The sequence below is a fragment of the Python bivittatus genome, unplaced genomic scaffold (assembly GCF_059951505.1).
Source record: "Python bivittatus isolate LINGU-HERP-01145 unplaced genomic scaffold, Pbiv_v1 ctg000010_np1212, whole genome shotgun sequence".
Classification (NCBI taxonomy): Eukaryota; Metazoa; Chordata; class Lepidosauria; order Squamata; family Pythonidae; genus Python; species Python bivittatus.
In genome coordinates, this window is record NW_028277029.1 from 2391828 (window position 1) to 2404816 (window position 12989).

Here is a 12989-nt window from a genome sequence, read left to right on the forward strand (position 1 = left end):
TTCAGTGCATGAAAGCACAATTGCATTCCCTTTTTCTTTCCTATACATTTTTATCCTAATGTGCAATGTGTTAAAGATGATCCTTTTGGCCAGTTTTTCTGCAAGATGAGCTAGTAGCATTCAGCGCATAGGTGTCACCCCTCTATATTCGTGACTCTGTGGCACGAGTGGCATGTCCCAAATCTAATGTTTCCTGTTTCTTGCTATTTCAAGTTTGGTTCAGTGGAACAAGGCCTGGCTAATACATTCCGATGGAGTTGTTTTATTTTGAACTTGAAACAAAACATCTTTCTGTTTCATGCACACCTTAGAAAACAAAATATCCTTGAATCCTTTTAAAGGTGCATATATCGTGCATAGAGTAAAAATATTAATAGAAGACAAGGTACATACACCTATGAGGAGCTGGTTGTTACCTCTGCATTTTGGAAATTCAGTTAGACCTCAGCTATCCTGCAGTGGACTGAGTGTAGTTTATATGGCTCTTGGATATTTGTTAATAATTATGTTGCATTTAAATTGTTACTTTTAAAACCACCAACAAACTATTCCAAACCAACACTGAGACTTTATATTTTTGGATGTTGACAAGTAAATACTAGTGCTTGCTTACTGCTACTTGCTAAAGGCATCCTGAAGCTCAGGAACATCAACAGGACGCAAGAGCACACACTTAGCACATGTGCCCACACGCATGGCAGAGCTCAGCTAGCTAGCAAACAGGCTAACCAACGGCATACTTTTCCTTTCTACAACCTCAGTAGCATTAGCCACACTTGCATGTGAAACAGAGAAGTGTTTGTGAGCAAACACATGCACCTGTGCCATGCCCCCTTTGCACTATCTGCCTGCAAGCAGAAGGAAGCACAGTGCCACATGGGTGTGCAACCTACAAGCCTAACAAAGATTGTACAAACTGTGAACAGCCTTTGTGGGGTTTCTCCATAGCCGTAATTCAGTGTTTCTCAACCTTGGCCACTTCAAGATGTGGGGGTGCATGCCGGTTGGGGAATTCTGGGAGTTGAAATCCACACATCTTAAAGTGGCCACAGTTGAGAAACACGGCCTGAATTGTTCTTTCCTCTTAACTTTCCAGCCCCACGTCCCTCCTTTGGGTCTAAATCTATAGGACTGAGACGTGTCTGCTGCAATTCTGGTGAGGCTGGAAAAAGTTTGAAAAATGGTGATCCACAAACTGGTGTGCAAACTGACAGCCCAATGAAGACATTTGGAAACCGTTGGAACCCTCGAAACAACCCTGTTGAAAAGGGATGGGATGGAAACAAACGCTCAGAACACACTTGCTTTGCTTTGGGTTCAGAATACCCAAAGCCCACCCAGGACAAAATGTCTGGCCTGTTCTCTTTGGGTAGCCCGCACCTAATTCATTAATTAATTAATTTTAAAGATTTCTGCAGCCACCCATCTGAAAACACAGCTCTGGGTGGCTCACCGCCGTAATAAAAGGACAAACCATAAAATCACAAAAACTAAACTAAAGCTGAGAATGGAAAAACCTTAGCTAATTTGTTTTTGCTTCCTCGGTGAAGAAAAGCAGGCAGGATGCTTCGGAGGGCAGGGAATCAAAAAGAGGTTCCGCACTGACCGGGGATTCCAGTCGCCCGGGGCAACCGCTGCAGGGTTCTGGAATCAAAACAATCCGTGGGTCTGGAGGAGGGCGGGCTGCTGCCAAGCCGCGCTTCCTGAACACTCACCCCCTCCAATGCATTGCACAGAGCTCCTTATTTTTCTCTTGGGGTGCGCCTGCCAGTGTGCAAAGACTGCGCTGCACGCTCTTTGGCCCCCCCCTTTGCAGGTCATCTGTTCAAACCCCCAGCATCACGTCTACCAGAAGCAGGACACGGAGCTGCGTCTCTCGTGCTTCTGGGATGGGCAAGTCGACCTGAAGTATTCCAGGATGCCCGTGTGGGCATCGGAGGTTGAGGGAGAAGAAGCAGACCCCCAACCTCCTCCTCGCTGTCAGTGGTACCAAGATGCCCTCTTGGTCATGCAAACCCAGCGCTGGTCAGGTCAGCTTGTGCTGAGCAAAGGCCTGGATGGAGGACGCCCCGACCCCTCTCGGGCCTTTACCCGGATTGTGATGCAGTGTGTGTCAGTCCTGTGCCGGGAGCCGCCCTGCACTCACCGCAACTTTAGCATTGACGTTTCCAGGCAAGATGTCCGCCTCTTCCTCCTGTCCCCCCAGAACCTCCCCATCTGGGAATGGCAACCCGTGACGTTGGGCTGGTGTGCACGCCTTAAAAGTTCCCTCTGGAGCTACCGCTTCAAGAGTGAAGGGGGTAGCCCTGCAGACGTGCTTATTCCCAGCAACCAACACAGTGAACCGTTTGCCTCCACCACAGGCCTCCACGCACCGTTGCACCATGCCTGTGAAGTGTATTATTACTATCACACAACCGTGCGTTATCCCCAGCGTGGATTCTATACGGTGTCGCTCCACTTAGAGAATGGGCCTCCACTCAGCCTTAGTCTGGCAGCCTTCCACGTGCGGCCTGCTCTGCTCCACGTCTTCAGCACCTCTTCTACCTTGCTTAGTCGAACCCAGAGGTCTCTCGCCCTCTCCTGGCGTCTCCAGCCCCTGAGCTCCACCATAGCAGCCTACACATTGGAGGATCTGCAGGGACTGGAGGAATGGTCTCTCTCCTACCAGTACAACCCTTTTGCTCTGCAAAGCAACTTCTGTGCTCCACCCATCTCACGAACCTCTGGGAAGAAGGTGATCTCCAGAATCTACTTCCGAACCAACAAAACGTTCTCTGAGGAGCTGAGAGGACATCTTGATTTCTCTAATGACACTTTGATTTTCCAAGCCAGCAGTGCTGCCCGGGTTTCCATCAGGCTCAACCCACAGAAAACCAAAGTGGGGACATACATTTTTAACCAGCACCTGGGGCTCTTGTATTCCACCCTAGAAGACAGTGGTTCCTCCGGGACCAGTGGGACCTCCAGTCTCCACCACCTCTTTTTCCAGCAAGTGGCTCTTTCTTCCCTAATTGCCATTGAATTTGTGAAGATACAATGGTTCAGGTTCACCGTGCACTTATATCTGAACCAAAAGGAGATCCTGTTCAAGTCCTTAGGCGAAAAAGAGATTGAAGTTCACGTCTTCAGCGGGCATTCCCCCGATAAAAACTTTGTCTATATTGTGTGGTTCATACCTGTGCCGCACCCCCGCTTGCAGTGTGACTGGGCGTTCAGCCTGCAGCTTTTTCACTCCGGGAAGGAACTCCTCCTTTGGCATAAGACGTACACCTACAGGGACCGTGTCAAAAACGCCTCTCGCTTTCTCCCTCCCTCTGCCTTGTCTTTCAGACCCACGCAGTATGCAGGCTTTGTAGCAGAAGTGAATTGCAGGCAAAACGGACTCGTGCGGGCTGTTTTAAAAGCCACCATTGGGACTTATGCCTCGAGGGTGATGGAGCCGGCTGTGGCCTGCCAAAAAAGTTATTGCTATAAACTGACCGTTGCGATCCATAAACCTAACCCTTTGGATCCCGTGCTGCGTTACAGGAGAGAGAAGGCGATCGCTTTGCAGGCAACAGCCAAAGCGAAATGCAGGACCCGTCCACAGCTGGGTCTCCTTTGGAAAATATACAATCTGAGCACTGCGTGGTCCGTTCCAGATTGGCCAAACCCGCTCACACTCCCTGAGGGGCTGAACACCGGTGGCACCGTGTTGCACATCCCTGGAAATGTCCTGACGTATGGCTTCCACCATGTCAATGTGAGCATGAGCGTACACCTACCTGCAGAAAACATAACGTTCATTGAGTCCAGCTCAGTTTTCCTCCAAATTCTAGAAAGTGGGTTAATGGCAGTTATCGCCGGAGGCCTATTTCAGACTGTGGGTGTTTCTGATCGGTGGTCCTTGGATGGGTCTCCCTCCTCAGACCCTGATTCCATCAAGCCTCTGGAAGGAATTCTGTTCCACTGGTTCTGTAGCAAGCGGGAGTCAGACTATTCGGCAATGGAGTTAGGTCCCGGTCAGAAATGCCACCCAGGACAACTTGATATGCACTGGACTCACTCCAAAGAGCCAGTACAAGTAGTGGAACCAAAGACCCTTCAGGAGAACACGATGTATTATTTTAAGCTGGTCATTACCAAGCAAACCCGGTCTGCCCACACGTTCCAAGCAGTCCGTGTCCTCCCTGGTTCTGCGCCTGTCCTGAGCATCGTCTGCTTTGAGAACTGCGAGAAAGCCATCCAAACCACGGAGAGATTGATTCTGTATGGAAAGTGTCTGAACTGTGAAAAAGCCCGCTTGGTTTATTTTTGGACCCTTCTTTTAGCCGATTCCAAGGAAGTCAGTTTTGACTGGGCTTCTAAAACTACGACTGGGAGAGCCAGTCCATATTTGCATGTAAATTCTTTGGCCTTTAGGTACGGCCAGTTCTATACCCTTAAACTGAAAGTAAGCAAAGGGGGCGTCCCGTTGGCCGTGAGTAGCTATTCCTTTTATGTCCATGTCCCTCCTCGGGTGGGAAAATGCTTTATCGAGCCAAGGGAAGGAATCGCGCTGATGACAAAATTCATTCTCCAGTGCACTGGATTTGACGACAAGAAGGGACCTCTTACCTACAAAGTGATAGCCCGTGCTGATCTAGCCGAAATAGCTAACATATCATCTGTGCAAAATAATACATTCGGAACCATCATTTATCTTGGCCATCAGCAGAAGACCCCACCCTCATTTCTCCCCAGTGGTATTCCATCTGAAAAATATGCTCTGGACATATTTGTTCAAGTATATGACACTGAGGAGGCGTTTTCTCAAGTCGGGTTGCAGGCGACGGTGCATGAGTCAAGATCTAGTAAGCCCACTGATGTTGTTCTTGACGAATTGTATCGCCTAATCAGACAGCTTAGTAGCCCCCCCTCTGTCTTCCTTGAGACCAAGGATTACTTTCATGCAGGCTTCATTCTGTATATGGTGGCCTCCGAACTTAATCACATTGAGGCATTGCCAGGTTTTTATCATTCTAAAACTGAGCTGCGAGAAATGCTTCTTAACAAGTCTTCGCAGATTCCCACCACCGAGACAGGGGTGCTAAACCAAATAATCTCCAGCATTTGCCAGATAACACAGGACCCAAATGAAATCAGTAGGGAATCCCAACTTATCGCGGTCAGAACCCTAAAGAAAGTCAGCAAAGCTCTGAAAAGGCATAGAGACACCGATCTTGGTTCTGAAGAAGTGGAGGTCCTCGCCAACGGCGTCTTCACCGGGCTGTCCAACGTGTTAAGAGCTGCCCTCTTAAACCATAGGAATGTACGTGTGAATGTAGTCAAAGAAATAATTTCTGTGTCAGAATTATTGGCAGAGATAGTCTTGCAAGGCAGAGTCCCTGGGGAACACGGCATTTTTATGGAAGCCAAAGGCTGGTCCATCCATTTATGGAAAGATGAAAACGGGGAAGTTTCTAGGACTCTCGCTAAGAGAAGACCCTGTGAGAATTGCTTTTATCCTAGAGTGAAGTTGGACAGCCAGAGGGAGTTACCGGCAAATGCTCTGATTTCGATTGCTCATTACGTATTTGAGGAGAATCCTTTCCCTTGGCTGGCGAAGGCAGCGGATACTCACACGGTCGTGATGGGGTTCAAAGTGGTGGGTGCCAAAGCAAATGGTGACGTCATTGGGGTCACCCCTAGAGTGGCCGAAGTGATCATGGATAGACTAGATAAGGATCCCAACACATTTAACCTGACGATGGGGCTAGATAAAAAGCGTGCTGCAACAGTGGGTGGGTTTAGTATGGAAGTAAACAGAAACTCTCCCGACATATACATCCAGATTTTGTGCAATAGGAACATCACTTTCAATGTCTCTGTCTACTTGGGACTCAATGTTAGCTCCCCCCCGGTTGTGTCTTACACTGCTTTCCCTGACAAACCTCCCGTTCTGCAGAAAAGGGAGACCAGTCTTGACTGTGCAATTAAGGCTCCATACATCCTTTGCCTTCCACGGGCCTTGCTCTGGTCTGGACTCCAAGCCAAAGCTGCAGATAAGTGGAATGTTTCAGTGGTCCTCAGATCTCTACCCCTGGTGAGAAGGCAGAACACCAAGATGGTTCGCATTGTGGCTTTTACCGCACACTGCCAAGATCTCGGTAACCTTCCCAACCTCGAAGCTTCCGGAGAGACTTGCCATCTGGGCCCTCAGACCAGGTTGTCCAAGCTCCATTGTGTCTGTGGAACAAACACCAAAATGGCTCGGAGCCAGTTACAAAAGCCTTCTAAACCTGAAGTCAGATTCGTTGCTGGCACGTTTGTTATTTACCCCAATCCTTTGGATATAAAGAAAGTACTCTCGGCCAGTTTTGACACAAATCCAGTGACCATTTTGACAGTATTTTTCATTTTTGCAGGCTACTGCTTCTGTGCATCCTGGGCTATAATTAGAGATAAAGAGGACATGAGAAAGAAGAACAAAATCTTTGTCTTGGCAGATAATGACCCTTATCACAGAATGCATTATCTGGTCACCATCTATACTGGAAGTCGCTTGGGATCTGGAACCACGGCTGATGTTTTTCTTGAATTGATTGGGAAGGATGGCTACAGCGATGTCCACTGCATGAAGCATCCAAAATTCCCAACCCACTATCGTGCAGCTGTTGTCACCTTTCTTCTAGCTACAAGGTATGACATAGGGGACATTGATTACATTCACATCTGGCACAATAATGTTGGTTCTTCCCCAAACTGGTACTTAAGCAGAGTCAAAGTATTTAACGTGGAAACTCAAGGATCGTGGCTGTTTATCTGTAGGAACTGGTTAGGCCTTGGCAAGGCGGATGGCAAAATAGAAAGATTTGTTTCTTTTTCAACTCCAAAATCGAGGTTAGAGAAAATGGATTACTTTTTGATAAGCCTGGCTAGAGACTTAGAAGACAGTCATCTCTGGCTTTCCATATTTTCTCAAGTGGCCACCGGTTCTTTCACCAGGGTACAGAGAGTTTCTTGCTGCCTGGCTATAATGCTTTCAACTTTGCTCCTGAACATCATGTTCTTCAGTGGTCAGGAAGAAGAAGATGTTATTTCATTAAAACTACGTATCATGAGATCCATGTATATTGGGTTCTTCAGTGCTCTGTGTTGCGTTCCTTTACAGCTGACTATCACCGTCTTATTTAGATATTCCCAGGAAAAACCTTCCGAAGACAAGGATGACATAGTGCCTGAATATACCCCCTCATCTTCAGAAACAGATGAGGAAGCTGACGACAGCTCCTCATCTTCCGAATCTACTGATGAAGAAGAGGAGCCAAAGGCAACTGCCAGCGCGGCTAATGTGGCGGAAAAGGAGCCCACTAGTATTAGTGCAAGGAAAAGATTTATTATGCTGATCAAGTTATTTACTCGAAAGCCACAGTTTGCATGGTGGTGGAGATACGTCGCTTGGGTCCTCATTTTTCTAATGTCTTTCATCTCTGCCTTGTTCATTATCTTATATGGCCTCACCTACGGCTATAGTACCTCAACAGAGTGGTTCATAGCATCCATCACGTCGTTTTTCGAGAGCGTGTTTCTGCTGCAAACCCTAAAGATGGTCGTCATCTCAGGTGTGAGTACCATTAGCCTCAAGCACTGTAAGAACCTCTCCTGGGTAACTACAGAGCAATACCAAAAGATGAAGCTGGTCAGAGTGAATATAGATGTCAAGGATGTTCGAAAGTTTCACCACGAACTGATCAGAATTAAGCAGACCAAGGAATATGAGCCTTTGGAAGAGGACGAAGTCGTTATCTTAAGAAAGAAAGTACGAGCACAACACCTAGCATTTGTTTTCATAAAGGATATCATCTGTCACCTTATCTTTGCTTCTTGTATTTTAATTGTGGCTTACTCTACTGACCCCACAGTTTCTTTTTATCACAACAAAGTTCTCTATGATAAGTTTTCCCTTGGTCTGTCCAAAGTAACGGAACTCAGAGACATTTACATTTGGATGAAGGACACCTTTGTACCTTTGATCCATAATGACTATCAACCCACCTACCTTTCAGACTCCTGGTCCAAAATCCTTGGCTTGCCCAGGATGAGACAGGTCAGAGGACAGCATTTCACAAAGCCATGTTTTCCTCCAAACCACTTTGCAAATAATTATTTGATTGGCAAAAAACCCTGTCACTATGATTTTGCTCATGATCCAGAAGATCAAAGGCACTACCTTGGGTCATGGGCCAAGCCAACTAACACGTCCACCTCCAAGCACACTGCTGATTTTCAAGGGTTTACTTACCAGTCAGACATTGATCAATGGGAATATAAGTCTTATGGTATGGTCAATTCATATGGTCCTGGAGGATATTCCTTTTATTTCTTTCCAGGAGAGCAACGACCCAACACAACAATAAGATTGGAAGAATTGCAAAGGAATAAATGGCTTGATGAACGGACCTGGGCTTTGATTTTTGAGCTGACCACCTTTAGTCCAGATGTAGATCTATACTGCAGCATCACTGTCATTTTTGAATACATTGACTTGGGCATTATTAGTTCAACTTCGTCAATTCATTCCTATAAACTCTCTAAATTCCAGTATGAAACCACCTCTCGGATGGTTGTCTATGGAATCATAGTGTACATTCTTGTATTCTACCTAGCAGATGAATTTCACATGTTACGTCAAGAAAGAATAGGTTATCTCCAGACAGCGACAAACTTAAATAATTTCGCCATAAAGACCATCTGTATGTTTTTTATATTGCTCATCGCACTGAAATTCAAGCTGGCATTTACCTTGCTGGAGTTTTATCTGCTTCATCCAGAAGAATTTGTTCCCTTCCAGGTGGTTTCTCAAATTGACCAGGTCTACAGGATGGTGGCGGGCATTTTAGCTTTTCTCCTGGTGCTGAAACCCTACCGTTATTTCAGGTTCTTGTACAACGTGCGTCTTGCCGAGCAAACTATGTCCAAAGCCTTCCCTGTGTTCCTTCATTTGACGGTTCTTGCCATACTGCTGTTTTGCACATACGTGTCATTTGGATATCTCATATTTGGTCAGCACGAGTGGAGTTTTAATACTTGGTTTCGGTCTCTGCAGACTGTAGTTTCCTATTGTTTTTCGGGGTTTAAGCAGATGGACGTTGCGTCGAGATGGTGGCTCACAGTATTTTTCCGAGCCTCATTTCTCTTTACCATGATGTTCATCTTCATCAATTTATGGAGAAGCCTGTTAATATCAACTTACTCATCAGTGAAACAGACAGTTTACGAGCAACATTCGGATGAAGCAGAAGCAATAAACTTTTTGTATTTGAAGATGAAAACCGTATGGTGTAAATTAACCCACCAGTCAGCACCTGCAAGTGATCAGGCCAACGTTACAATCTTTGGAAAACCGGTACGCAGAGGTAGTCAACTGCAGGGGTTGAAATGCAGGCGAATAAATGGCAAGAAAATGGTTTACCTTTCGGTTTGAGAAAGATATTGGTGGACGTCGAATACGTTCCCAAGCTGACCTCCACAGAGTTTTCAGTCTCAAAACTTTCCGTTGCAACCACCTCCATCTTTGATGAAATTCTCACGCCGCTCAGATTCTTATTTTTCCTGTAACCACAACAAACAGCCCAAGATTTAGCATGCAGTGTCATGCTTTAAAAAAAACTGTTCTGTCCTATGTTCCCCCAGTTATTATTCCAATAAAAAATACATTTAAACCGTGTGCTTTTTCAAGTTTTTTTTTTTTTTTTTAGGTTACCTGTCAGAGGATTAGTAAAGTTAGGCAATCCTGCTACTGTGGTAAATTTTATCTGTATGGCATTTGCAATCAGGCTGCAAAAATAAAATCAAATAATGAAAGAAACAGGATAACAAGGCAAGACCACCAAGAGTATGTTACCACTTTTCTGGTTTTTAGCCTCTTATTTGTAAGAGCATGATCAGTATTTTGTGCGATTGTAAAATCTCTGTCGTAGCTGTAGTAAAAAAAAGTCAGCTCTGCAAGTGTCACCAAGTTCACACCCACAATCTTTGAAGAACGCCCATAAAAGCTCCCAGTCGATATAGCTGTTATAATATGAGGACACAGCATTACAGTTCCAATCGCTGGACTTTATAACTGTGGGGATCTGATTCAAATTAGCTATTCAGATATTCAGTGGTACTGTTTAATTAATCAAATGTGCAGTAGTATACTGTATTTCACTTTTTTCCCTTCTAATTAGGGCCCTCAAATTTTCCCCAAATTATTTGGGTTTGCTTTCTTTTAAGCTGCCCATTAAATTATACACAGTCATAATCTCTTTGCATTCAGTCGTATTAACTGTTCTATTCCGTTAACTTTGAATATTCTATTTGAACTTACATTTTTTATTGACAAACCAGTTATTTAATCAGTCAGTGTTGATTATTATTTTTATCTGTGACATAGAAGCTCTTTGGAGAACATTTTTCTGTAATTATTTTTTCTTCCAAGACTGAAAATATGAAGCCTATTAAGAAATCAACTTCTTGTGATTTATAATCGGTACAGGTAGTGAAATCCCCCAATTTTTAAATTTTTTTTTGTTTAATCTGGTCCACGTCCATAAAGCTGTTGAAAGACTGGGGTTTAGTTTCATAAGGTTTTGCTTCTATTTTCTCAGTAATCCAGAATAATGTCATTAATAGTATTATATAACGAACTATTTCTCTGAATAGAACCAGCTAGATAATTTGCAGGCTGACAACATTATGAGGCAGAGCATGCTACATTTTGACATCTCTGGCTGCATTTTGCATTATTAAAACATATCACGGCTATTTCATGGAGATGTGACTAGTCACAAAAGAAGCCAGTAACAAAAGATGTGGAGATCTACAACCAAACTCGGCTGATTTCAAAAAGCTAAACTAGGTTGAGCCTGGTTTAGTACTTGGAAAGTGCACCACAAGGAAACCTCAGGAAAGAAACGTATTTTTGTACCTAGAGGTAGTCCTCACCTAATGACCAACTCTGGGACCGGAATCTCAGTCATTAAGCGAAGCAGTCATTAAGAGAGATGCACCCGTGACTGCTTCGCTCAACGACCGCAATCCAGGCACTCCCGGTTGTGGTCATTAAGCGACCTCCCGGGACATTAAGCAGACAGAGCGAAAGAGCTGTCTGCTGAAGGAGTTCGACACGGAGCTGAAATCCTTCAGCAGACGAACTCTTTTGCTCCGTCCTCTTTCTGCTCCCCTCTCTCAGCGATGACTGGAGCACCTGAAGATTTGAGAAGCACTACTTGTATATGGATATGAGCAGTGCTCAAATGCTGCATTGCTTGGGGGTTTACGGCACTGATTTTCTTTTGAGCCCCCTCAAGCCCCCTTCCCCCAGAGGCCAAACCTTTTGGTTTTGCATGCTGTCCAGATGGCTCAGGGGCAGTAAAAGTCTTAAGAACCTGAGACAGTTCTGCTGAACCAGGCCTGGGCCCATCTCAGCCTTTTATTTCTCCCAGGGCCAACAGATCCCTCTGGGAGGCTTGCAAGCAGGAGACGCAGACCAACCCCTGTCCTGCCATTGCCCCCCTACAACTGGCAATGGAGACATGCTTCTCCTGGCCCTGGAGGTTCCGTGGGGTCTTCAAGACCAGTATCCCTTGATCAACCTTCCATGAATTTATCCCACCCCTTGGAAAGCCGTGGTAAGGAATAGAAATTACCTTTTAACAAAACTTCCTGGTAACACGACTTTCCCATACTTAAGGGTCAAAGTGATGAGGCTTGGAATTTGAATGTGTTTACAAAAAGGAAGGGGTCACACACCCCAAGGTGAGAAATGGGGATGAAAGCTAATGAAACAAGTCTTGCCTTTTATTGGTAAGAATGTGTGAATCAGGGAAGGAAGAAAAGATAACAACACAAAGGGCAGTTACTTAGTGAAGACAGATGGTCCTGGGCCTTGACACTTATCTCAAGAAAATTAGAAACTGTGAACAAGAAAAAAGGGGTTTGGGAATAATATATGCATTTTAGGCGACTCGGATAGGTTGTGAACTCGGATTTCCCCACCCCAGGCAAAAATGAGGCAGGACCAACGCAACGTGTGAAGGGATGCATCAAAACCTTGCTGAAATCTCTCATGGCGCGCTTCCTGCAGCCTGAGAGCTGAGAAGCGTCAGCCTTTGTAAACGCTTGGAATTATTTTTATTTATTTATTTATTTATTTATTTATTTATTTATTTATTTATTTATTTGATTTGTCCCTGCCCATCTCCCCACAACGGGGGACTCTGGGCGGCTTACAACAAACTAAAATCGGCAATACATAATTAAAAGATTATAAAAACCAAAGTACAAAGAGAAAGATAAAAAGGCTAAAAAATCCAGGAGGCCGATGGAACCCACACTAGGCCTCTAGGGGGCCAGCCAACCCCGTTTCTGACAACCTCCCTCCCCGCCCCAGGCCAGGTGGCAGAGCCAGGTCTTCAAATCCCTCCGAAAGGCCTGGAGTGAGGGGGCCTGTCTCACCTCTGGGGGCAAGATGTTCCAAAGGGCGGGGCTACAGCAGAGAAGGCCCGCCTTCTGGACCCCGCTAATCGGAGTCCTAAACGTTGCCTTTTCAAACCCAGAAGGATTATTTGTGCAGCTTTGTTTCTCACAGCCGCCCAAGTTGGTGGCTGCCACCGTGCCCTGTGGGAATGAGTGCTACAGGTCCATCAGTGCCCTTTGGCCTCTTCTAAAGCCTCTTTCTAGCTGGCTTCAAAGGGTGGCTTCGTTTTTCGAGAAAAGGAGGGAACCATCATCTCCTTGTCCTCTTTCTTCATGCCACGAAGGATTTTATACACTGCGATTGTGTTTCCCCTTTTTGGCAAGCCAAAGAGTCCCAAATGTCCCTGGCTTCCCTTGGAGGGGCCCCCTCAGACCGGAGCCCCAGTCACCTCTCCTCAACTTTTCCCTTATGTGCTTGTCACAACTGCAGACGCAGATGTGTGATACGCGACCGTCCCCCTTAGAGATCGGCCTGTCTGAGGGGGGGCAGGACTTCTGGCTCCATC

General features: G+C 45.6%; 1 protein-coding gene across 1 annotated transcript; it reads left to right on the forward strand.

Moving 5' to 3' along the window:
• The first annotated feature begins 1723 nt into the window (after positions 1-1723).
• LOC112542068 (polycystin family receptor for egg jelly-like) lies at positions 1724-9641 on the forward strand. Its single transcript, XM_025173939.2, has one exon. It carries the CDS (start codon positions 1724-1726, stop codon positions 9446-9448), a length of 7725 nt encoding a protein of 2574 aa, XP_025029707.1. The 3' UTR covers positions 9449-9641.
• The last annotated feature ends 3348 nt before the right edge of the window (positions 9642-12989 follow it).

What these genes read in the sequence shown, in the direction of transcription:
- LOC112542068 (XM_025173939.2), top strand. Translation starts at nt 1,724, where the DNA reads ATGCATTGCACAGAGCTCCTTATTTTTCTCTTGGGGTGCGCCTGCCAG.